The sequence below is a fragment of the Indicator indicator genome, chromosome Z (genome assembly GCF_027791375.1).
Source record: "Indicator indicator isolate 239-I01 chromosome Z, UM_Iind_1.1, whole genome shotgun sequence".
Taxonomy (NCBI): Eukaryota; Metazoa; Chordata; class Aves; order Piciformes; family Indicatoridae; genus Indicator; species Indicator indicator.
This window is the reverse complement of record NC_072053.1, coordinates 80500943-80523508: the sequence shown is the minus strand read 5'-3', so window position 1 is coordinate 80523508 and position 22566 is coordinate 80500943. Positions and strand designations below refer to the sequence as shown.

Below are 22566 nucleotides of genomic sequence, written 5' to 3'. Positions count from 1 at the left end.
CAGCAGGCAAGTTTCTACACATCTAAGTATGAGTAGGTGCAAAGGATGTTTATGAGTTTGGGTGCCTGACCCAGGCTGGGCCTGTCAGCCTGATTCTGTAGCAGCTGAGCACTCAGCACCCTGTGGCAGTTCAGGCTGGGTGCCCCCTGCCACTGCCACATAAATTACACCTCTGGTGTCCTGGGTGCCCACCCAATAGGGGTGGACACAGGAAACGTCGTATTTCTACCCATAAATCCTGCGCCCTATAAATCCATCTGCAAAGCCATTATCTTTCTCTTTCTTCCCTCTCTGCTCCCCTGGGAGATGTCCTCTCTTATCGGGTAATGCCGGGGGAGTATCTTCAAGGCCTCTTAGGCCTGTCTAGGCCTAATGCCAGGAGGAGAATGGAGGGGGGGCAGTCTCAGACCTGGCCAGCCTGAGACTTGCCTAGCAGTGGGAGGGGGAAGAAAGAGCCCTGGGGGTTTGGGTTTACCCTCAGATGAGAGAAGGGAAGGATTGGGAAGCTTTGGGAATTCTGTGAGGGGTTCTGTATGCTTTTGGGATATTCTTGGCACTATCCTTTGTAGTCTTTTGTAGCTTCACCAATTGCTTTTCCATTTTAACTTTCCATCACTCTCCAATCCGTTTGTGTGAGTGTCATTCTTTTGTCCCTTTCGGGGCAAGAGACGTTCTGTCTGGCCTCAAACCAGTACACACCGTATGCCCACGTTTCCCAACAAAGCAAAACACAGACTCAGATGCAGCATTTGCTCAAACACAACATTTAGTTACAACTATGTACAGGAGAAAGATACCAGAAGGAACGTCCTCAGGGACATTCACTGTCCAGGTAGTGACACACACCTGTGGTGGCACAGCTCTGTTCATGACGTCTCTCTGTGAATGTGTAGTAGAGCCCCTTCATGAGCTCATCCTGAAGCTGCTCACACTGTCTTAATGCCCTGGCATGGGCATCCGGATTCTGCACCAGATGCTGCAGTATGTTGCATGGCTCACACCGTTGTAAGTGTGAGGGCAAGATGATCTCCTCAGGCATGTTTCTATTGCCAAAGAAGAAGTGGTTGAGCCGTTTCTCTTCCACACAGCAGTGCAGGAAGTTTAAGATATCTACCATCTGCCAGAAGAAGCCCCCTCTGCACCAGCCTGACACGGGTCTAGTGTTCAGGAAGTGCATGACAATTGTCTTCAAGATGTAGGGAGAGAAGTCTGTGCCCTTCAGGATGCGGGTGCAGAGATGCAGGCATCTGAGGTGGAAACTGCCATGTGGGACCTGTCTGGCCATATGGCTGAAGAACTTGCCCTCTGCCACAGCGTAGCTCTGTCTCCATATCGTGCTTCGGGTGTAGGTGTCCTCTGCAGTCTGGCTGATGAGGAATATGTCTGTATATCCTAGCTGCACCCCAAACAGGATCTCAAGATAGAGGGGTCTTCCAGAGTTGCTTGTCAGCAGCAGCTGGCAGGTGCGCTGGCTGTAGGGCAGCACCTTCATCTTGTAGTGATGTGCCTGAGGGAATGCCACCCAGGCTTTCTTCACCAAACTCCGGAACCAGCGGGTAAGTTTCTGCACATCTAGGTACGACTGGGTGCAGAGGATGTCTAGGAGACTTGGTGCCTGATTTCTTATCCTCAGGTGCTCCTTGGTGCTATGGATGAAGCACAGCATGTTCTGGATCCTGCAGGCACATTCCAGCACTACACGGATGTGGTAGTCCTTGGCTGGAATCTGCCCCAATGTGTCAGGCTCCCGGTGGAAGCTATGCCCAGCAGGGGGCCTCAGGGGCACAAGCAGTTGGTAGACAACTTCATCTGCCTCGCAGGGACTCCAGCCTTCGAAGACACTGCCCACACCAATGGCAGGCTGCAGCACCGGCAAGAAAGTATTTGACAGGCACTCTTGCAAGAGCTGCAGGAGGTCATCCACCAGCCCCTTCACCATCTGGCTCCTGAAGATCATTTTCTGCCCAGGCCACTCAATGTGCCTGGAAATAATCCTGTTTACTTGCTTCTTATTTTCCAGACCTTCTACATTACTTCCTTTCTCTTCTTCTTCCTTGTCATCCTTGACTGTGCTGATGTCCAAGATCTCTTTCTCACTGCAGCCAGAGTCTGGCTCAGGGCTTCTTTTCCTGAGCCACCAGTGGAGCCAAAACAGGAGGACGAGGACTCCAACAATGGCAGCAAAGAGTACAGCTCCCCCGGTCGTGATGCTGGGCTCCTCAGGCCTCTGTTTCAGGACCATGGGCACCAGGCTCAACTGAGGTCTGCTTCTCCTCTCCATCTCCTCCATCAAACGAGTCATCTCCTGGTTCATCTCCTTATCGTGCTCCTCCATGCGCTTCCATGTGGCCTCATCCAGCTCCTCATGAACCTTCGCTGAGAACAGGATTAGGCCTTGCAGAAGCAAAGCGAGGAACTTTGTAGCAGCCATGGCCTGCAGAAGAAAGGAGAGAAAAGATTCAGTGGGGCTGTGAAGGAGGGGAATTAGTGGTGGAGACCAAGCACAGGAGCAGAAGAAAAATGGGTACAGGTAGGACCTCAAGGGCTCTGGGCAGCTGGGATGCTGCAAGGGTCTACATCCAGCCCCAGCATCAGCAGCACCCAGCTCAAGGTGGTGCTGTGAGCACCTGGTGGTCTGTCAGTGCAGTGTGAGGCCTCCTACCCCTCAGGGACCCACCTCTCTGCCTTGGCCCTCATGCACCCTGCCCTCCCTACACCCTGGCCCTCATGCACCCTGCCCTCCCTACACCCTGGCCCTCATCCACCCTCCTCTCTCTACACCCTGGCCCTCATGCACCCTGCCCTCTCTACACCCTGGCCCTCATCCACCCTCCTCTCCCTACACCCTCACTTACCATTAGCCGAAGCTCTACTGGGGCACTGCTGCCCACTGCTGCATTTATAGCTGCCCTCCCACTGTGATGTCACAAACAATGCAAGGTGGAGTTGCCATGCCCGCTGGCCCAGTTCAGTGACTCAGAGCCACCAAAGATAGCCAGATACCTGACCCCTACACTGTGGAAAGAAATACAGCTTGGAGGACAGGCTTCCCTGTGATTTGCTTTGCCAGGCACACAGAAGCCCCCATAAAGCCTTATGAAAAATCATACTAGGTGACATGATCCTTGGACTTATTCTTGCTCCTTGAGATGCCATCCACAGAGCTGGAATCATCTCCCTTGGTGCTGGCCCCTCTGATTATCGTTGTGGCTGTGCTCTTGGTGCCTTCACAACACCAGTGGTGGCATGCTGGTGGTGTATAAGCTGGTGCCAGGATGGGGCCTGACAGCAGAAAGCAGTCTTCTCAGTCTTTGGCCATACACTGTTACTGGATTTCCAATGGAGGTGTCCCAGATGCAACTCTGAGAGCACCTCATGTGCCAAACAGCTGCCAGCAGGCCCCTGCTTCTCTAAAACATAGCATGGACAGAATGATTGAGTTTCTTGATTTGGAACCACACCAAACAAAGATCTTGCCACCTCACTGGGATTTCCCAAGAGTAATGCTGTAGGGCTTCAAGGCCTTGCTTTGTTATGACTCCCCAGGAATGGCCAAGAAAATACACTTCACGCTTTATCTGAAAAAGGCAAAGTACAACACTGTAGAGGGATAAAATTTCTTGCAAAATGGCAAAATGGCAGGAGCGTGGGGACATGTTGATAGAGCCTTAGTGTCAGAATCACTGAAAACAGAGCCCACACATCAGCTCTTCTGCCAACAGCTGAGCATTCAGCAACCTATGCCCACATTCCCAACAAAGCGAGGCACAGACACAGATGCATTTGCTCAAACGCAACAATTACTTACAGCTATGAACAAAGGAAAGATGCCATAAAGAATGGACGCCATAAAGAATGGACACCATGAAAGAGCCAAGGACAGTCACTGTCCAGGTGGTGACACTGTTGCCTTCTGAGGCATGGCGACCTGGTTCAGGAACAGCACAGCAACCAACCCCAGGCCGCTCGGTCCATCCGCTCACAGACACCAATGTGGTGGATGGCAAATGGCGTTTATTGGAAAGTAACACAGCATTATGTAACTCGGGTTTACAACGTAACTTCCGTCTGCTTACATCATAGGCTAAACGCTATTGGCTATCCGGAGAGGGGCCCTATCTTTCCGTACAGCGCGACATCTTCCGACCGCCAAACCCTAACTGCCTACATTTCCCCCCTCCCTATGCTTAACACAGTAGACTAAAGTATCAAAATAAATTTTTTTTAGAACTTAGCTAAATTTTTAAACGCGTAACTAAAGGGACTAAAATATAAAAGGTTTTAAAAGTATGCGTCATGAACTCAGAACAATAAACATAAGGCACACTGGACAGGTACATTCTTAAAGTAGGTGTTGGTGTTCTACCAACATGATATTAACCTTCTCTAGCTGGTTCTTAACAAACAACACAAGTCTATTCAGTATACAGGGTCTGAAGGATGAATTAAACAACTTCTTTCTTAAGTAACCAGTTTTATCATAAAGTGTAGAAATTAAATAAGCAAAGAATTAGTCATCTAGCAGTGGTTTAACAATTCCTCTATCAAAAGGAGATAATAAATTCCTCTACAAAAGCAATTAAGAAGAGACGATGCCTTCTTTAACAAAGGCTAAAGATTCTATTTAAGGATTGTACCACAAAGGAGCTATGATGTCAGAATAGCTTTGCATACAAAGTAGGAACAAAAAGATAAATCTGAGATTTTGACTCCTACTAAATATTGATAAACCTAAAAGGAAATCTGAGTTTAATTTTGAGATAAGATACCTTTGAATATATCCTGGAATAATGTGTTACAAAGTCAAAACAAGAAAATCTTTGAGTAAAACTCATATGCTGGTATACAGAGAGACAGAGCACGTTTTCATGAGTTAAAACTAGCCAAGCAATTTCATGAAGGTGCTGAGAAAATAAAAGGGTGACAGCCACAGATATTTTACATTTGGTAAGCCGTGATGGAAATACACTTTCCTCTTTCCAGAAGAAAGAAATGTAAAATGTTCAGCAATGAACATTCTGCTCTGATCCCATCACTCAACTTTACAACACAAGTCTTTCCTATTCTGTCCATCCCTGCCAGCAAGCCACTAACAGCAGCAATCAGACTGAACACAGATAAACAGAGAACAGCAAGGAAAAGTAGCCTTACACCTCTGTGCCACAGAGTGATGAATGTTGCCATACAGCTGATAGCAAATGGGATTAATGTTTTCATTATCATCACTTTAATCTGATACCGAATTGTTTATGGTATACTGATGGCTTATCCATTTAGTAAGATGTCTTGCACTTAGTTGTGCAGACAGGGAGGCTTATGAAAAATCTGACAAATAAGATTGATTGCAATTCATCATTCTTAATGATCACTCATATCCCAGGAATTTTCCATCAATTATTCCTTCTGAGAAAGTAGTGTAGATCATGTCCCTCAAACTTAAAGACTTAAAAGCTGTACTGTGAAGTGAGAACAACTGTTGGGTTGGGGGATAAGAGTCTTGATTTTTTTTTTTCCAAAAGCAAGTCTGTATGAAAAAAAAAAGTTTAAGTTCTGCTGAAATCTTCTACACAGGAAGACATAAGAATGTTTATAACTAAAGCAATTATTATGTGCCTGTGTCCTTTTAAGTTTTTTCCTTTTCTTTCTTCTTTAATAAGCTAATAGTAATGATTGTAGAATCATAAAATCAACAAGGTTGGAAAAGACGTCAGAGATCATCAAGTCCAACCTATCATCCAGCACCTCATGACTAACTAAACCCTGGCTTCAAGTGCCATGTCCAATCCTTTTTTTAACACCTCCAGGGACAGTGACTCCACCACCTCTCTGGGCAGCACATCCAATGGCCAAGTACTCTTTCTGTGAAGGACTTTCTCAAGAAGAATCAAGAATCAAGAAGGTTGGAAGAGACCTCAAGGATCATCAAGTCCAACCTGTCACCCTACACCTCATGCCTATCTAAACCATGGCACCAAGTGCCACATCCAATCCCCTCTTGAACACCTCCAGGGATGGTGACTCCACCACCTTCCTGGGCAGCACATTCCAATGGCCAACCACTCTCTCTGTGAAGAACTTTCTCCTCACCTCCAGCCTAAACCTCCCCTGGTGCAGCTTGAGACTGTGTCCTCTTGTTCTGGTGCTGGTTGCCTGGGAGAAGAGACCAAACCCCTCCTGGCTACAACCTCCCTTCAGGTAGTTGTAGAGAGCAGTTAATGACCACCCATATTTATTTTCCTGTGTTTTTTCTTTTAACCAATTAGTCTGCTAAAGCATGATAGAGATTTTATGTCAATGTGTGCTTAAGTACACTTCCCTGGATCAATTTTGTTCTCTGTTTGTACCTTCCTTTACGTTATGAATTATGTTTGGTCTTTTAAGATAAAATCTCTTGCCTGTCAGACTGTCAAGCTGCACTTACTATTCTGGTGTCACATTTACTCTGTTATAGTAACTGATGTAAGTCAGCAGAAAGAATATAGCCATCTGACTATCATCTAAAAGACTACTCTCACTATAAGATCAATAAAAAACAACAGGAGTTGATATTACAGTTACAATTGATAGTGCTAATATCTTCAGTCACTCATCTGGCCTATGATTTTTCATAAGTTGCAAACACAAAACACATTTCATGGTTTGTACCACATGAATGCCAGGCTGGATTCTTTAGATTACTACGTCTGGGTAAGAGTAATATGATGATATAATATCAGGCTTGATACTATTATCACTGAATTAAAGAAGAGGATGAAAATAAGATTGGTGACTCCATGTACTTTGCCAGACACAGTAGTATGTATTTAAGTCAATACATGGTTATTGACTTTAAAAGGTATCTGGGAATTATTCTCTGCTTTAAGCTTTTATAGTAAGCACCCATGCAAAATTGAAAAGTGATAGCATTCATTTTCTCAGTGCTTCTGTAGGCTGTGTGGAGTTTATTGAATACTTAAATCATATCAAGTAAAAGAAATGCCTTTATTTACTCTACTGTTAAAACTTACTGAGCAGGAAGGTTTGTGCCTGTTATAGCAATCACAGCCAAGGAAACGCTGCTCCCTTCCTTAAAGCACACAGAGATATAGGAAAACCAGCATGAAAACAATTAAACATACCTGATAATAATAAATTTGCTTTTAAGTATCTGTAAATAGCTTTGGTTTCTCTGTTCCCATTAATAGTTTATTTTCTGGTCAGGTGCACTATTGATTGTTCTGAACTGAAGCTATTTTTTCCTCGTTAGCTTCCCAAACTTTTCCTTGCCTCAATTTTCTACAGATACAAAAGCTGAGCAAGATTATGTGAAATGTTGCTTAGCAACAGCCCTGTTCCTAAAATGATAATGGCTGAGCACTGCGTGTCAGTATCTCTTGAAAGAAGTCAGATATTCATCCCTTTGCTCCACAGTGTTTCAGGACCTCGCTCCTCCACTTCTCATCCTCTTCTCCATTAAAAAAAAAAAAATAGAATGAAAATTGCTCACAATTTCACAATATGTATTGTGCTGCCACATGCAACTCATATGTTATTTAGATTTTAGACATCTGTATTTCTCTGTGTGAAAACAAATTTGTACATTTTATCTCCCTGCACAGTTGGAAAATGTACCTAAAAGCACTGACTGTCAGCAAAATGAAAGGAGGAATGGAAGAAGGAAGGAGAGAAATGGAAAGTTTTAGGGGAGAGCAAATTCCATCCTTTATTACTCTTAGAAATATTCTGGCTTTTGTCACCTTTAAGGAAAATAAATGTCAGGTGCCTCAAGTCCTACAGAGTTAAAAAGTGCAGAGGCCAAAGAAAAATTAATTTTCTATTTGAGAACTATTAGAACTGTGTTTGTGGTGGGTTTTGTTTATGGTTGGTTTTTTTAATTATTTTAAAACTATTATTATTTATTTTATTTTAAATTATAGAATCATGGAATGGTTTGGATTGGAAGGGGTCTCCTAAGGTCATCTAGTCCAACTCCTCTGTAGTTAACTGGGACATCATCCACTACATCAGATTGCTCAGAGCCTTGTTGAGCCTGATCTTGAACATCTCCAGGGATGGGGCCTTAATTACCTCCCTGGTCAACCTGTTCCAATGTTCCATTGCCCTCATGGTAAAGAACTTGTTCTAACAACCTAATCTTCTCTAGTTTCAAATCATTGTCCCTGATCCTATGACTGCAGGCCTTTGTAAACTGTCCCTCTGCAGCCTTCTTGCAAGCCTCCTTCAGGTACTGGAAGGCTGCTGTCAGGTCGCCCTGGAAAATAGCAAGTGATTCATTCTTAATCCATTCATCTCTCTTTAAAACACAAAGAGTAGTCCATTTACCATCCTGCTATAATTGTCGTATATAAACACTCTTCTTTTGTAAAACAAATTAACTTGCCACTTAAGGGAAGAGTGCACATCCTCTTGCAGAACAGATGACAGGTCCTGCGGGGGAACAATTTGAACAAACACTGACAGAATATGAATGACAAGGAAAATAAACAGACATGGAACAGGTAGAAAGCCTCATAGATATTGAAAAAACATTGGCAAAAACAGTAAGTCACTTTCTGCTGTAAGTCAAAAAGAGGCTCAAAATGGGGAAAAGTGCATTCTCTGTGTGAGCCCTTGGCTGTATGAGTGCAAGATGTTCATTGCCTTCACCAGCAGTGGAACAGAGAGCATACACCAACATTTCTAGGAGTTTATGATCAAGCAAGTCCTCTAGGGGGAAAAAAAATAAAATAAAGAAAGAAAGCAGGAAAATAAAAGGGAAAGGCTGTCAAATCATTGTCAAATGGTTCTTATTCTGAGGGCAAATAGCTTTTAAGCAGTGGTCCAGATGTAACAAGCACTTTGTTTTTCAAAGTAATTCTTGTTGTCCCATCTGCCCTGTGATGGGAGAACCAGTGTGCCACTTACGAACATCTAGCTCCAGCTCACCAAGAGATCAGGCAGGAGCACTAAAGAGATGCTCTTTGCCACTGTAGCAAGGAAGTTTGTATGGCCAAAGCTCAGTTAAAGTTCAAGTGGGTTGGCTCTGTGAATAATCATAAAAAGGGTTTTTAAAATGTTAACAGCAATAGAAAAATCATAAATAACACTGGTTCATTACTCGGCAAAGTCTGCCACCTCACAAACAGAAGCATAGACAAAGCAGAGATATTTAATACCTTCTTTATCTCTGTGTTCAACACTGATGATGGACTCTGAGACCCCTGGAGTCGTGTGTAGGAAGACTCTAACTGAGACAATGATCATAGAATTGTAGAATCATAGAATTGCTTGCCCTGGAAGAGACCTTAAAGATCTATTTCCAACCCTTCTGTCATGGGCTGGGACACCTCTCACTACACCAGGTTTCTCAAAGCCTCATCCAGCCTGGTCTTAAACACTTCCAGGGATGATACAGTCACAGCTTTTCTGGGCAATCATTTCCAGTGTCTCACCACCCTCACAGTAAACAACATCTTCATAATGTCCAATCTAAATTTAATGTCCAATCTAAATTTAATCTAGTTTAAGACCACTGCCCCTTGTCCTATTGTGACATGCCATTATAAGCTCCTGGCTACCTCTGAATGTGTTCAACACTTGCTGCTCCAGCTGGATGTTCACAGATCTATGGGACCTGATAGGATTCCTCCCCAGGTACTGAAAGAGCTGTCTGGTATTACCATAGGACCTCTTTTCGTTATTTTTCAATGGTCTTGGGAGCCTGGAGAGGTCTCAGTGGGCTGGAAGTTGGCAAATACTTTCCTAGTTGTCAAGAGAGGGTAAGGTAAATTACAGGCCTGTCAATCTCACTTCAGAGCCTGATAAAATTATGGAGAAGGTTATTCTGGGAGTTACTGAAGAACACTTGAGAGGCAATGAAGTTACTGGTCATATGAAGCATAGGTTCAGGAGAGGAAAGTCCTTTTCATCCAAACTAATTTCCTTTTATGACAAAGTCATCCATCTATTTAACCAAGACAAGCCAGTAGATGTAGTATTTTCAGATTTTAGCAAAATCTTTTGTGTTGTCTATCAAAATGCCCTTCTGGACAGAATGTCCAGCACACAGACAAGTCCATAAAACCTTGGATGATGATACTAAACAAGGAGGACCTTTGGACTGTCTCCAGGGTATAAAGGCCTTCAGAGACATCTGCTTAGACTAGAGAGCTGGCTAGTCACCAACCATGTGAAATTTAATGACTGCCATATTCCCCTAAGGGATAATCCTGGTTGTACATACCAGCTGGGGGATGAGGGGCTAGAAAGCAGTCCCATGGAAAGAGATCACAATATCACAACATCACAGTACATTAGAGGTTGGAAGGGACCTGCAGAGACTGTCAAGTGCAACCCCCCTGCCAGAGCACCAGGGTACTTAGGGTAGTCCACACAGGAATGCATCCAGGTAGGTTTTGGATGTTTCCAGAGAAGGAGACTCTACAACCGTGGAGTCTCTTTTCTGTTTCCTTTTCCTTTTCCTATTTTTCTTTTTCTTTCTATTCTTTTTATTTTTTCTTTTTTTCTTTTTCTTTTTCTTTTTCTTTTTCTTTTTCTTTTTTTTTCTTTTTCTTTTTCTTTTTTTTCTTTTTCTTTTTCTTTTTTTCTTTTTCTTTTTCTTTTTCTTTTTCTTTTTCTTTTTCTTTTTCTTTTTCTTTTTCTTTTTCTTTTTCTTTTTCTTTTTCTTTTTCTTTTTCTTTTTCTTCTTCTTTTTCTTTTTCTTTTTCTTTTTCTTTTTCTTTTTCTTTTTCTTTTTTCTTTTTCTCTTTCTTTTTTCTTTTTCTTTTTCTTTTTCTTTTTCTTTTTCTTTTTTATTTTTCTTTTTCTTTTTCTTTTTATTTTTATTTTTATTTTTATTTTTTCTCTTTCTCTTTTTCTTTTTCTTTTTCTTTTCTTTTTCTTTTTCTTTTTCTTTTTCTTTTCTTTTTCTTTTTCTTTTTCTTTTTCTTTTTCTTTTCTTTTTCTTTTTCTTTTTCTTTTTCTTTTTCTTTTTCTTTTTCTTTTTCTTTTTCTTTTTTCTTTCTTCTTTTTCTTTTTCCTTTTTCTTCTTCTTCTTTTTCTTTTACTCTGTTTTCTTCCCCTTTTCCTTTTCCTTTTCCTTTTCCTTTTCCTTTTCCTTTTCCTTTTCCTTTTCCTTTTCCTTTTCCTTTTCCTTTTCCTTTTCCTTTTCCTTTTCCTTCTCCTTCTCCTTTTCCTTTTCCTTTTCCCTTTTCCTTTTCACTTTTCCTTTTCCTTTTTCCTTTCCTTTTCTTTTTTTCTTCTTTATGTGGTTTTAGATTAAATCTACTCAGACTAATGAATTCATATGGTCCTTCTTACTTCTCAAATGACTTCTTGCATTCTTTGGTACTCCTCTGGCTTTAAGGGGAATTACTATAACTTTTTTCCCACCCTTCCATTGTTGGACAGCATGTCAGCCAGGGGCTACAATAGGAAAGTGAGAAAGGGTATTTGTTTTGGCTGAAGTAGAGTTAAATTTCTTCACAGTAGCTTGTATGGGGCCGTGTTTTGGATTTGAGCTGGAAACACTGTTGATAATTCAGGGATGTTTAATTTTCTGCTGAGCAGTAATTACACACAGTCAAGGCTTTTTCTGCTCCTCACACCACCACTGAGTACACAAGGAGAGCACAAGAAGCTTGGAGAGGACTACCCTAAGTGGTCCTGCTCTGGCAGGGGGGGTTGGACCTAGTGATCTCTTGAGGTCCCTTCCAACCTCTGATATACTGTGATACACCCTGGACAGCTAGCCAAAGGGAGATTCCATTTCATATGATGCCACATGGGGGAAGCAGAAAGGTTGGAAATGCCATGTTCAGAATTATGACATTTGTCTCCCAAGCAACCATTACCCATGATGAGTCCCTTCTTTCCTGAAGATGAAGGCTTGCCTGTTGATGGGAGGTGGTGAAAAAATCCCTTGCTTTGTTTTTCATGTCTTTCAGTTTATGTTACCTAGATGGCTGGACAAAACATGTAGTCATGAGCCCGCTCAGAGCTTCTGTAAAAGCTCCAAGGCTTCTCTGCTTCTGACTGTCCAGGTATGGCTGAGTGCAATCCACATTGCAATCAAGTTAGGCACCCTTGACACAATCAAGTTATGCATTGAGTAGGAGTTCTGTGTTCACTCAAGCTCCTGGCCTATTATTTTCCAGGCAGTGCATTTCAGCCAAGAGACCAGAGGATATACAACTTCAGCCATGATGCAGATAGGTGTCTTCAAGTCAGCTAAGGTGGGAGTAAGTACCATCTTCCCTTGACAGGGGCTTGAATGCTTGCTAGATATCTTGAGACCCTGATAGCATCCTTGCTTACATGCAAGAGCATTGTGGTGACATAAGAACAATTTGTTTTCGTGGTAGTACAGTGCCTAGTGATTAACTTTTTTCTACCAGGCATAAATATTATTCATCATCTCAACCACTGGTTTTTAGCCCACTTCTGTACTTCTGATAGAAAATCTGTCCTCTATCTGTCCACAGGTATGCCTTCATACATCACCTTGTTTGGCTTCCTCACTGTTTAATGATGGATGTAACTGAATGTGTGGTGCAGTTTTTGGTCTAATGTAGCCCTAAACCCATCTATTTATAAAAGCTACAAGGAAAAAAAAAACCTTTAAATTTATCTTTCACTACATTTCTGTAAGATAGAACTTTGTGCTTTTCATGGTTTGCTTTCCTCTTTATTAGAGAGCCAGCCCAAGGCAGCAGCTCTTATCTAGAAGACTAGCTGCTGTAGCAGAGAAAGAGGACTTTAAAAAAGAGTGAAGTGGAGCTGCCTGTTTGAAGTATTAAACAAAGGATGTCACTGTAATAGTAAAGTCACTGTATGTGCCAGGAACTTTGTATTCTGACAGAATTTATAATGTGCTAAATAAAATAAGGAAACCTAATTTTCACAAGTGCATTTTAGCTGCTTATTTGAGCAGCTGCAAAACGCATAGTGTTTTGCATTTCAAAGGCAGAGAGAAGAAAAATCCCCCCCTTTACTTCTTCATTTCTACATCTTGCTGTGCTCTGTCTTTTTCTCCATACAGTTACCATGGTCTTTCCTGCAGAGATTTCACAGCTAATGTTTTCATTTTGGATGTGTACACTCATAACCTGACTTACTTAAAATCTCCTGCTGCTCAAATTAATGTGGACTGCTCTACTTAGGTATTAGATGAGGCTGTAGGTTGACACTGTAACTGACAGTATCACAGTCCCACAGTATATCAGATGTTGGAAGGGACCTCAAGAGATCATCAGGTCCAACCCCCCCTGCCAGAGCAGGATCACTTAGGGTAATCTGCACAGGAATGCATCCAGGGGGATTTGGAAAGTCTCCAGAGAAGGAGACTCCACAACCTCCCTGGGCAGCCTGTTCCAGTGCTCTGTCACCCTCACTGTAAAGAAGTTTCTCCTCATGTTGAGGTGAAATCTTCTACGTTCAAGTTTGAACCCATTGTTCCTTGTCTTATTACTGTGCACCACAGAAAAGAGCCTGGCCCCCTCCACTTGACACCCACCCCTCAGACACTGATCAGATCCCCTCTCAGTCTTCTCTTCTCCAGACTAAACGGCCCCAGGGCTCTCAGTCTCTCTTCACAGGCGAGATGCTCAAGTCCCCTAATCATCCTCTTGGCTCTCTGTTGGATTCTCTCCAGCAGGTCTCTGTCTCTTTTGGACTGGGGAGCCCAAAACTGGACACAGTGTTGCAGGTGTGGTCTCACCAGGGCAGAGGAGAGAGGGAGAAGAACTTCCCTAGCCCTGCTGGATGCACCTTTCTTGATGCACCCCAGGATCCCATTGGCTTTCTTGGCCACAAGAGCACATTGTTGTTCCATGGAGAACTTGCTGTCCACCAGCACTCCAAGGTCTTTCTCTGTGGAGCTGCTTTCCATCAGGGCAGCCCCTGTACTGGTGCCTGTTGTTATTCCTCCCCAGATGTAGGACCCTGCACTTGTCCTTGGTGAACTCCATGAGGTTTGCCTGCACCCAGCTCTCAGCCTGTCCAGGTCATGTTGGACGGCTGCACAGCCTGACAGTTGTCAGCCAAACAACCCCCCCCCCCAGTTTTGTATCATCATTAGTGGTTTAAGGTGTCACTTTCTCTCTTCTACTGTCACCTTTATTTCAATATTTCTACCTCAACAATCAGCTGTAACAGTCACCCATTCAACTTTACCAATTAGTTTTATATCTCCTTGCACCAAAAAACCCATAAGGGTGATTTGGCAGAGGGCAGATTTTTGTTTTGCTTTTTTTAAATCTTCAGAAAGAGCTTTTTCTTGACTTTGCTCTCACTGCAGCTGTACAAATAATGTGTCATAGTGAAAAGATAGGTAGTATGTAAAGAATGGAAAGCAAGGAGATAAATCAGGGTTTATGCTGTTATGTGGGTTGTTCCTTGAATCTGCAGATGGTTCCTATGTATGATGTAAACAGGTTTAAGAAGTCACAGCCCCTCCCTCCCTGTTACTTCCCCAGAGTCAATAGCTCTTGAATATTAAATGAAGTTAATGTACCACTGACAAAACTCTTGTGTGAACACAAAGCATGGATCATTACAGTGGTCAAATAAGTTAGCAGGGAGAAGCAATGGCAGTTTATGCCATGACTGCTGTCAAAAGGTTACTTATAAACCAGCATTTTAACACTAATTTTTCTAATTTAAAAATGTTTATAAGTTTGGTAGAAATGGTAAGGTATCCACTCCACCAGGGAGAATAACTGCAGGTAATGAGAAGTCTTGGGCATCAGCTGCACTTGCAGCAGGTTGGGAAACTTAAACTTTCTCTAACAAAGCCATAAACTCTTATTATGAAACTTTTGCTATCAGCCTGTAACAATAGTGTATTTGTCTTCTGGACAGCAAAGGGATTTGGGGGGGAAAAGCCAATCCACAATATAGGTGTGTGCAGATTTCGCTCCAGCTTCCCAACACTTGCAGCCAGATTGCATGGACAATAGTTGACTGTTGCAGCAAATCGGGCACCCAGCCTGATTTCACACACTTATAAAACCATTAAGGTCCCTATTTTTACCTATGGCTACCAAAATGATTTGGCAGATCTGACTCGTGCATATTCAGCCTTAGAAAATGATGCTGTTGACTTTGAAATTGAGTATTCTCTGCCTCTGTTTGGATTCTTCTCATTGTCTACTTGTGCCTGGGAAAATGGAGCTGAACAAAGTATTACTGGTGTGTATAAAGTAGTGAACATATTGATCGTCTACTTCAGAACTTCTGTATAACTTCTATAGTTTCATTCTTTTACATTTTAAAGTCACTTATTTTTCTGGGCATTTCGGTTTTATTGAACATGAAATAAATCCTTAGTTCATTATTTCTTAACACATTCTATGCAGTTTCCTGTAGAACCCAGGAAGTATCTTGTTAATTTTCCCTTGTTTTATCAAAACATTTAGCTTAATGTATTTTCAATCTATTTTTAAAAAAATATCATTGAATTATTATTTTTTTTCCTTCCTTTAGCTTTGCTTCTACCAGAAGTCCTATTTTATCTCTTCCTTCATAATGTTTTGTGACTTTTTCCCCCCTTCAGCTTGTCTAACAATAATTTTAGTTTCATGCTTTCAAGGTTAATTGATTCAGTGTGCTGCTAAGAGTATTTTTGCATGCTTCGTTCATTGGGATAACTCCCATATACATTCTTTTCCTTTACTCTTCCCTGTCCGTTCTTATTCTGTTAATATTTCTCTCTCTCTTATCAGTCAAAATGCTATTACTTTCTCCATTACAATGGTTCTGCTGGTACCTCATAAAACCATGGATCATACTTACTGCAGAAATGCAAATAGTTCTACCCATTTGTTTTCCTAATAACAGATTCCAGGTCTTCTGAAAGAAGCACATTCAATGGTCTCAATGTATACTTTTTCCTTTAAGTCAGTTTTTAGAGTCTTACTTGTGTCATACTGCTCCATGTAAAAAAATTGCTTTCATGTGGAAATCTAAACCTATACAGGAGTGAGGACCCTTGTCCAGTCAGGACCAATACTCCTGCCCCATTTTAGAGTGATCTTCAGGGAGCCACCAGGCTGGTTCCATTCACTTGTTGTTCTTTCTGTAGAACAGTGTAGGAAATGCTTAATTTGAAGATACAATTAAAAAAAAAATATGGAGTCTCTTTCTTATGAAAGAGGCATTTTCTTAAGAAAAATTTTGGGGATTGCTGTAATTAGCTAATATTGAACACAGACAAAATAGAAAAGAAGAGAATTAGGAAAGGTTTTCTTTTTTGTCTCTGAGTTGAATGTCAGTCAGGAAATTCCAAATCCATACTTCCTCAACATGAGCACAAGATTAAACTCTAATTGCAGAACACTCTGGAGGAGATCCAAGGAATGATTCTCTTTCCCTGTGCTTCCTCTTTCAGATTTACAGCTGAGACAATATCATCTGGCTGTTTATTTCAGGTTTTTGTGAAGCAAAAGAATTTTAACTGAGTGTAACATATCAGGAGATTCATGAAAAGTGTTTGATGCTGGTAGTAATTAATTCATCCCCACAAATGAAAGCAACAAAGCAATGGAAACTTTCTCATGGCATGCAGCTGTATTGAGGGTTGTCCTGTAAATGACAGCATGGGGTTCTTAAGGATTTTTTGGTGAAAGCTATGCAGAAGCATCCCTCACTTTTCCATTTTCCCCCTTCTCCCTCCCCTATCGAGATCACAGAATGTTAGAGGTTAGAAGGGACCTCAAGAGATCATCAGGTCCAACCCCCCTGCCAGACCAGGATCAGTTAGGGTAGTCCTCACAGGAATGCATCCAGAAGGTTTTGAATGTTTCCAGAGAAGGAGACTCCACAACCCCCTTGGGGAGCCTGTTCCAGTGCTCTGTCACCCTCACTGGAAAGAATTTTCTCCTCATGTTGAGGTGAATTCTTCTGTATTCAAGTTTTTACCCATTGTTCCTTGTCCTATCACTGTGCACCACAGAAAAGAGCCTGGTCCCCTCCACTTGACACCCACCCCTCAGATATTTATACACATTGATCAGATCCCCTCTCAGCCTTCTCAAGATTAAACAGCCCCAGGGATTCTCCACAGGGAGCCTCTAACCTGTCCTGGAACCTATTGTTATTCCTCCCCAGATGCAGGACCTTGCACTTGTCCTTATTGAACTTTATGAGGCTTGCCTGCACCCAGCTCTCAGCCTGTCCAGATCTCAGTGGATGGCTGCACAGCCTGACAGGTGTCAGACACTGCCCCCTGCCCCCCTCTCGTCCCCAGTTTTGTATCATCAGGAACTTGCCGAGGGTACTCTCAATGCCCTCATCCAGGTAATTGATAAAGATATTGAACAAAACTGGACCTAGTACTGATTCCTGGGGAACACCACTGGCAGCAGTCCTCCAAGTTGACTCTGTGCCACTGATGACAACCCTCTGAACTCTGTTGTCAAGCTTTCCCTTCCCTTCCCTTCCCTTCCCTTCCCTTCCCTTCCCTTCCCTTCCCTTCCCTTCCCTTCCCTTCCCTTCCCTTCCCTTCCCTTCCCTTCCCTTCCCTTCCCTTCCCTTCCCTTCCCTTCCCTTCCCTTCCCTTCCCTTCCCTTCCCTTCCCTTCCCTTCCCTTCCCTTCCCTTCCCTTCCCTTCCCTTCCCTTCCCTTCCCTTCCCTTCCCTTCCCTTCCCTTCCCTTCCCTTCCCTTCCCCTTCCCTCCCTTCCCTCCCTTCCCTTCCCTTCCCTTCCCTTCCCTTCCCTTCCCTTCCCTCCCTTCCCTCCCTTCCCTTCCCTTCCCTCCCTTCCCTTCCCTTCCCTTCCCTTCCCTTCCCTTCCCTTCCCTTCCCTTCCCTCCCTTCCCTTCCCTTCCCTTCCTTCCCTTCCCTTCCCTTCCCTTCCCTTCCCTTCCCTTCCCTTCCCTTCCCTTCCCTCCCTTCCCTCCCTTCCCTCCCTTCCCTTCCCTTCCCTTCCCTCCCTTCCCCTCCCTTCCCTTCCCTTCCCTTCCCTTCCCTCCCTTCCCTTCCCTTCCCTCCCTTCCCTTCCCTTCCCTCCCTTCCCTTCCCTTCCCCTTCCCTTCCCTTCCCCTTCCCTTCCCTCCCTTCCCTTCCCTTCCCTCCTTCCCCTTCCCAACCTTCCCCTTCCCTTCCCCCTTCCCTTCCCAACTTCCCTTCCCTTCCCTCCCACTTCCCTTCCCTTCCCTTCCCACTTCCCTCCCTTCCCTTCCCTTCCCTTCCCTTCCCTTCCCTTCCCAACCTTCCCCCCTTCCCTTCCCTTCCCTTCCCTTCCCTTCCCTTCCCTTCCCTTCCCTTCCCTTCCCTCCCTTCCCTTCCCCTTCCCTTCCCTTCCCTTCCCTTCCCTTCCCTTCCCTCCCTTCCCTTCCCACTTTCCCCTTCCCTTCCCTTCCCTTCCCTTCCCTTCCCTTCCCCCTTCCCTTCCCTTCCCTTCCCTTCCCTTCCCTTCCCTCCCTTCCCTTCCCTTCCCTTCCCAACCTTCCCTACCTTCCCTTCCCTTCCCTTCCCTTCCCTTCCCAACCTTCCCTTCCCAACCTTCCCTTCCCAACCTTCCCTTCCCAACCTTCCCTTCCCAACCTTCCCTTCCCTTCCCAACCTTCCCTTCCCTTCCCAACCTTCCCAACCTTCCCAAACCTTCCCTTCCCAACCTTCCCTTCCCAAACCTTCCCCACCTTCCCTTCCCTTCCCTTCCCTTCCCTTCCCTTCCCTTCCCTTCCCTTCCCTTCCCTTCCCTTCCCTTCCCTTCCCTTCCCTTCCCTTCCCTTCCCTTCCCTTCCCAACTTTCCCAACCTTCCCTTCCCTTCCCTTCCCTTCCCTTCCCTTCCCTTCCCCTTCCCTTCCCTTCCCTTCCCTTCCCTTCCCAAACCTTCCCAACCTTCCCAAACCTTCCCAAACCTTCCCAAACCTTCCCTTCCCTTCCCAAACCTTCCCTTCCCAAACCTTCCCTTCCCTTCCCAAACCTTCCCTTCCCTTCCCTTCCCTTCCCAAACCTTCCCAAACCTTCCCTTCCCAAACCTTCCCTTCCCAAACCTTCCCAAACCTTCCCAAGCCTTCCCAAACCTTCCCTTCCCAAACCTTCCCTTCCCTTCCCTTCCCAAACCTTCCCAAACCTTCCCTTCCCAAACCTTCCCTTCCCTTCCCAAACCTTCCCTTCCCAAACCTTCCCTTCCCTTCCCAAACCTTTCCTTCCCTTCACAAACCTTCCCTTCCCAAACTTTCCTTTCCCTTCTCAAACCTTCCCTTCCCAAACCTTCCCAAACCTTCCCTTCCCAAACCTTCCCTTCCCAAACCTTCCCAAACCTTTCTTTCCCTAGCCTTCCCAAACCTTCCCTTCCCTTCCCTTCCCTTCCCAAACCTTTCTTTCCCTAACCTTCCCAAACCTTCCCTTCCCAAACTTTCCCTTCCCATACTGATGCACCAGGTGATGCCATGTGTCAGAGTAGAAAGGACAGGAAACCACAATTCTGCACTTCTGTTGTCAAGTTTCCTGCACCAGCATCATCACAATAACCCCCCTACAGTTTTCCTGCTTTTCTTTGTCTTTCTCTAACCCCTGGTAGGGAAATTGGATCAAGTGACTTGCCAAGACCTTATAATGAGATTGCAGCCTTGTTTGAAATTCCCTATAGCAGACTCTTGTTGATTGTCAATCTGTTGATCATGCTGAATACTCTCCCTCCTCCCATGGTTTCAGCACGGTTTCAGGAAGGCAAACACTCCAAGAAGCAATGAGTCTGCTTTCTGTGATGAGCTTTGGAAACATGCTGCTAATTGCCATGGCTGTGATTCTCAGCTTGACTGATGGCTCTAGGAATCAAAGCACTGTCTCTGGAGTTTACTGGGATTTACAAGTGAACCCTCTGGCTTTCTTACTGAGTCACCATGCCAACCATTAGTAGCAGTTCTCACTAAATGCCTAACACAGACTACAAGTTTTCTCATCCCTCAGCACATGTGGTTGTAAGTGGCTTGCAGTATGTTAATTCCAGTTTACCAAATAATACAATTTGCTTCCCTTTACTCTTCAGGCTAGGCACATAGATATGAATTAAATATGTGTGTAGCACTCACACTGTAGTACAGCATCATCTGCAAACTGTAGATCTTCATCTGATTCTCCATGAACATTTTCTGTTGCCTTTACTGATGCATATGCCTTTAGTAAAGTCCTGTATTGTGGTTGCATGCATTTAAATTAAAAACCTGGCCTGTTCATCTTCAGAATGTCTCCCATATGGCACTCAGGTTTTGGTGGGTAGTTGTTTTTGTTTATTTGTTTTTGTTTCTGTTTTCCAAAGCTTCCTGAGATTGGAACTATTTTTATAGAACAAAATACTCAAAGCATATCAAATGTAAAGAAGGGAAGCTTTAGCAAGAAAAATATGGACATGCCTATGATGATAAGTGAAGAAAAAAATAAAGTTTACAATGTTCCTTTTTTCAACATTTTTGTAAGAAAATCAGTATGCTTCCCAGTGTGAAATTCTATCTAGCACTTATTATTTTGTATACAATTATTTTGTATACACATATATTGTGCATGTGTGATATGTCTGTGCATAAAACAGAATCACAGAATTTCAGGGGCTGGAAGGGACCTCAAAAGACCACCCAATCCAACCCCCTGCCAGAGCAGGATCACCTAGAGCAAGTCACACAGGAACACATCCAGGTGAGTTTTGAATATCTCCAGAGAGGGAGACTCCACAACCCCCCAGGGCAGCCTGTTCCAGTGTTCTGTCATCCTCATAGGGAAAAAAAAAATTCCTCATATTTACATGAAATGTCCTATGCCTCAGCTTCCACCATTGCCCCTTGTCCTGTCATTGGGCATCACCAAGCAGAGCCTGGCTCCATCCTCTTGGCACTCACCCTTTACATATTTATAAACATTGATTAGGTGACCTCTCAGTCTCCTCTAAGTTAAAGAGCCCCAGCTCCCTCAGTCTATCCTCACAAGGAAGATGTTCCACTCCCTTCATCATCCTTATGGCTCTGTGCTGAACTCTCTCAAGTAGCTCCCTGAGGTCTTTCTTGAACTGGGGGACCCAGAACTGGATACAATACTCCAGACACAGCCTCACGAGTGCAGAGTAGAGGGGGAAGAGAACCTGTCTTGACCTACTAACCACAGCCCTTCTAATCCACCCCATGATGCCCTTGGCCTTCTTGGCCACAAGAGCACATTGCTGGCTCATGGTCACCCTTCCCTCCACCAGGACCCCCAGGTCCCTTTCTCCTTCACTACTCTCCAGCAGGTCCGTCTCCAACCCATACTGGTGCATGGAGTTGTTCTTTCGCAGGAGCAAGACTCCACACTTGCCATTGTTGAACTTCATCAGATTTCTCCTGCCCAGCTCTCCAGCCTGTCCAAGTCTCACTGAATGGCAGCACAACCTTCTGGTGTGTCAGCCACGCCACCCAGCTCAGTGTCTTCAGCAAACTTGCTGACAGTGTTCTCTGTGCCCTCATCCAGGTCATTGATCAATATATTGAACAAAACTACTCCCAGAACTGACCCCTGAGGGACTCCACTAGATTCCATCCCATTTACCACAACTCTTTGACTTCTTTCCTTCAACCAGTTCACAATCGCCTCACTACCTGATCATCCAGACCACAGTGCCTCAAGTTTAATTGCAAGGATGCTGTGGGAGACGGTGTCAAATGCACAGACATCTTTTAGCAGAGTCATTACTTAACAGAAGTTGTCATACCAGAAAAGCCTCATGTTCATGTCCTCCTGCAAATAGGCACCTAATAAAAAAAAAAAAAAAAAAAAAAAAGGCAGACTTCACAAACATCCCCTCTGTATTTAGAAATGAGGGTTTAAGAAGAAGAAGGATCAGATTCAGAAATTACCTATACAAACTCAATCTGTGCATTCCCACAGGGCCTGGGGAGGCTGAAGCTGAGCAAGGTGTCTGGTGTCCTTGTAAGGCCAATGTCAAATGCTTTTGAATAGTTGTGGGGATTAGGGAAGATTATCAACAATCTGAGAAAGGTCAACATCACATCTGTCTTCCAAAAAGGTCAAGAAAGGTGCTGTAGGGACCAGTCAGCCATTCAATTTGACTTTGGTCCCTGGAAAAAAAAAATGATGGAGTTGGGGAACATCTCTGGGCACGTGAAGGAGAAGTTGATGGGAACAGTCAGTGTGTTTTGAACAGGAGTTGTTATCTGACTAATCTCACTGTTTTCAGTGACAAAAATGCTGGGTTTGTGGATAAGTGGTTTGTTTCCTGTGGAGAACAGGAAACGTCAGAAAAGACTGCAACATTCCCAGAGTGTCCTTGTAGCCAAGCTGGAATTTAGAGTGTTGAGGTGCATGCCTTACCAGTTGGTTGACTGCCCAGTGCCTGGTAGGCACTAGGTGTATATGCTTGGATTCTGGTGCCTCTGGATTCCCAGAGCATATCTCCTAGGGTCTGTTCTATTCAACATCTCTACCTGTGACTTGGGACTTTGGCAGGATTGCAGGTGATGCCAATGGTGGAGATCAGTTGCAGAAACACAGAAGGGTAGGGGCTGGAAGGTATCTGCAGAGATCACTATGGAAGGCTGACAACTGGAGGGATCAGGGCTGTTGGGAAGAAGGGGTCAAAAAGGCCCCTATATACCT

The 22566-nt window shown here is 44.0% G+C and overlaps 1 protein-coding gene across 1 annotated transcript in view; it reads right to left on the bottom strand.

Moving 5' to 3' along the window:
• The window catches only part of LOC128979427 (inositol 1,4,5-trisphosphate receptor-interacting protein-like 1), a 70575-nt gene that overhangs the window by 2510 nt on the left and 45499 nt on the right, over positions 1–22566 (bottom strand). Inside the window, exon 2 of the mRNA XM_054397641.1 lies at positions 847–2434. Coding sequence (XP_054253616.1) covers positions 847–2434 — 1588 coding nt within the window. The remainder of the gene's footprint in view (positions 1–846; positions 2435–22566) is intronic.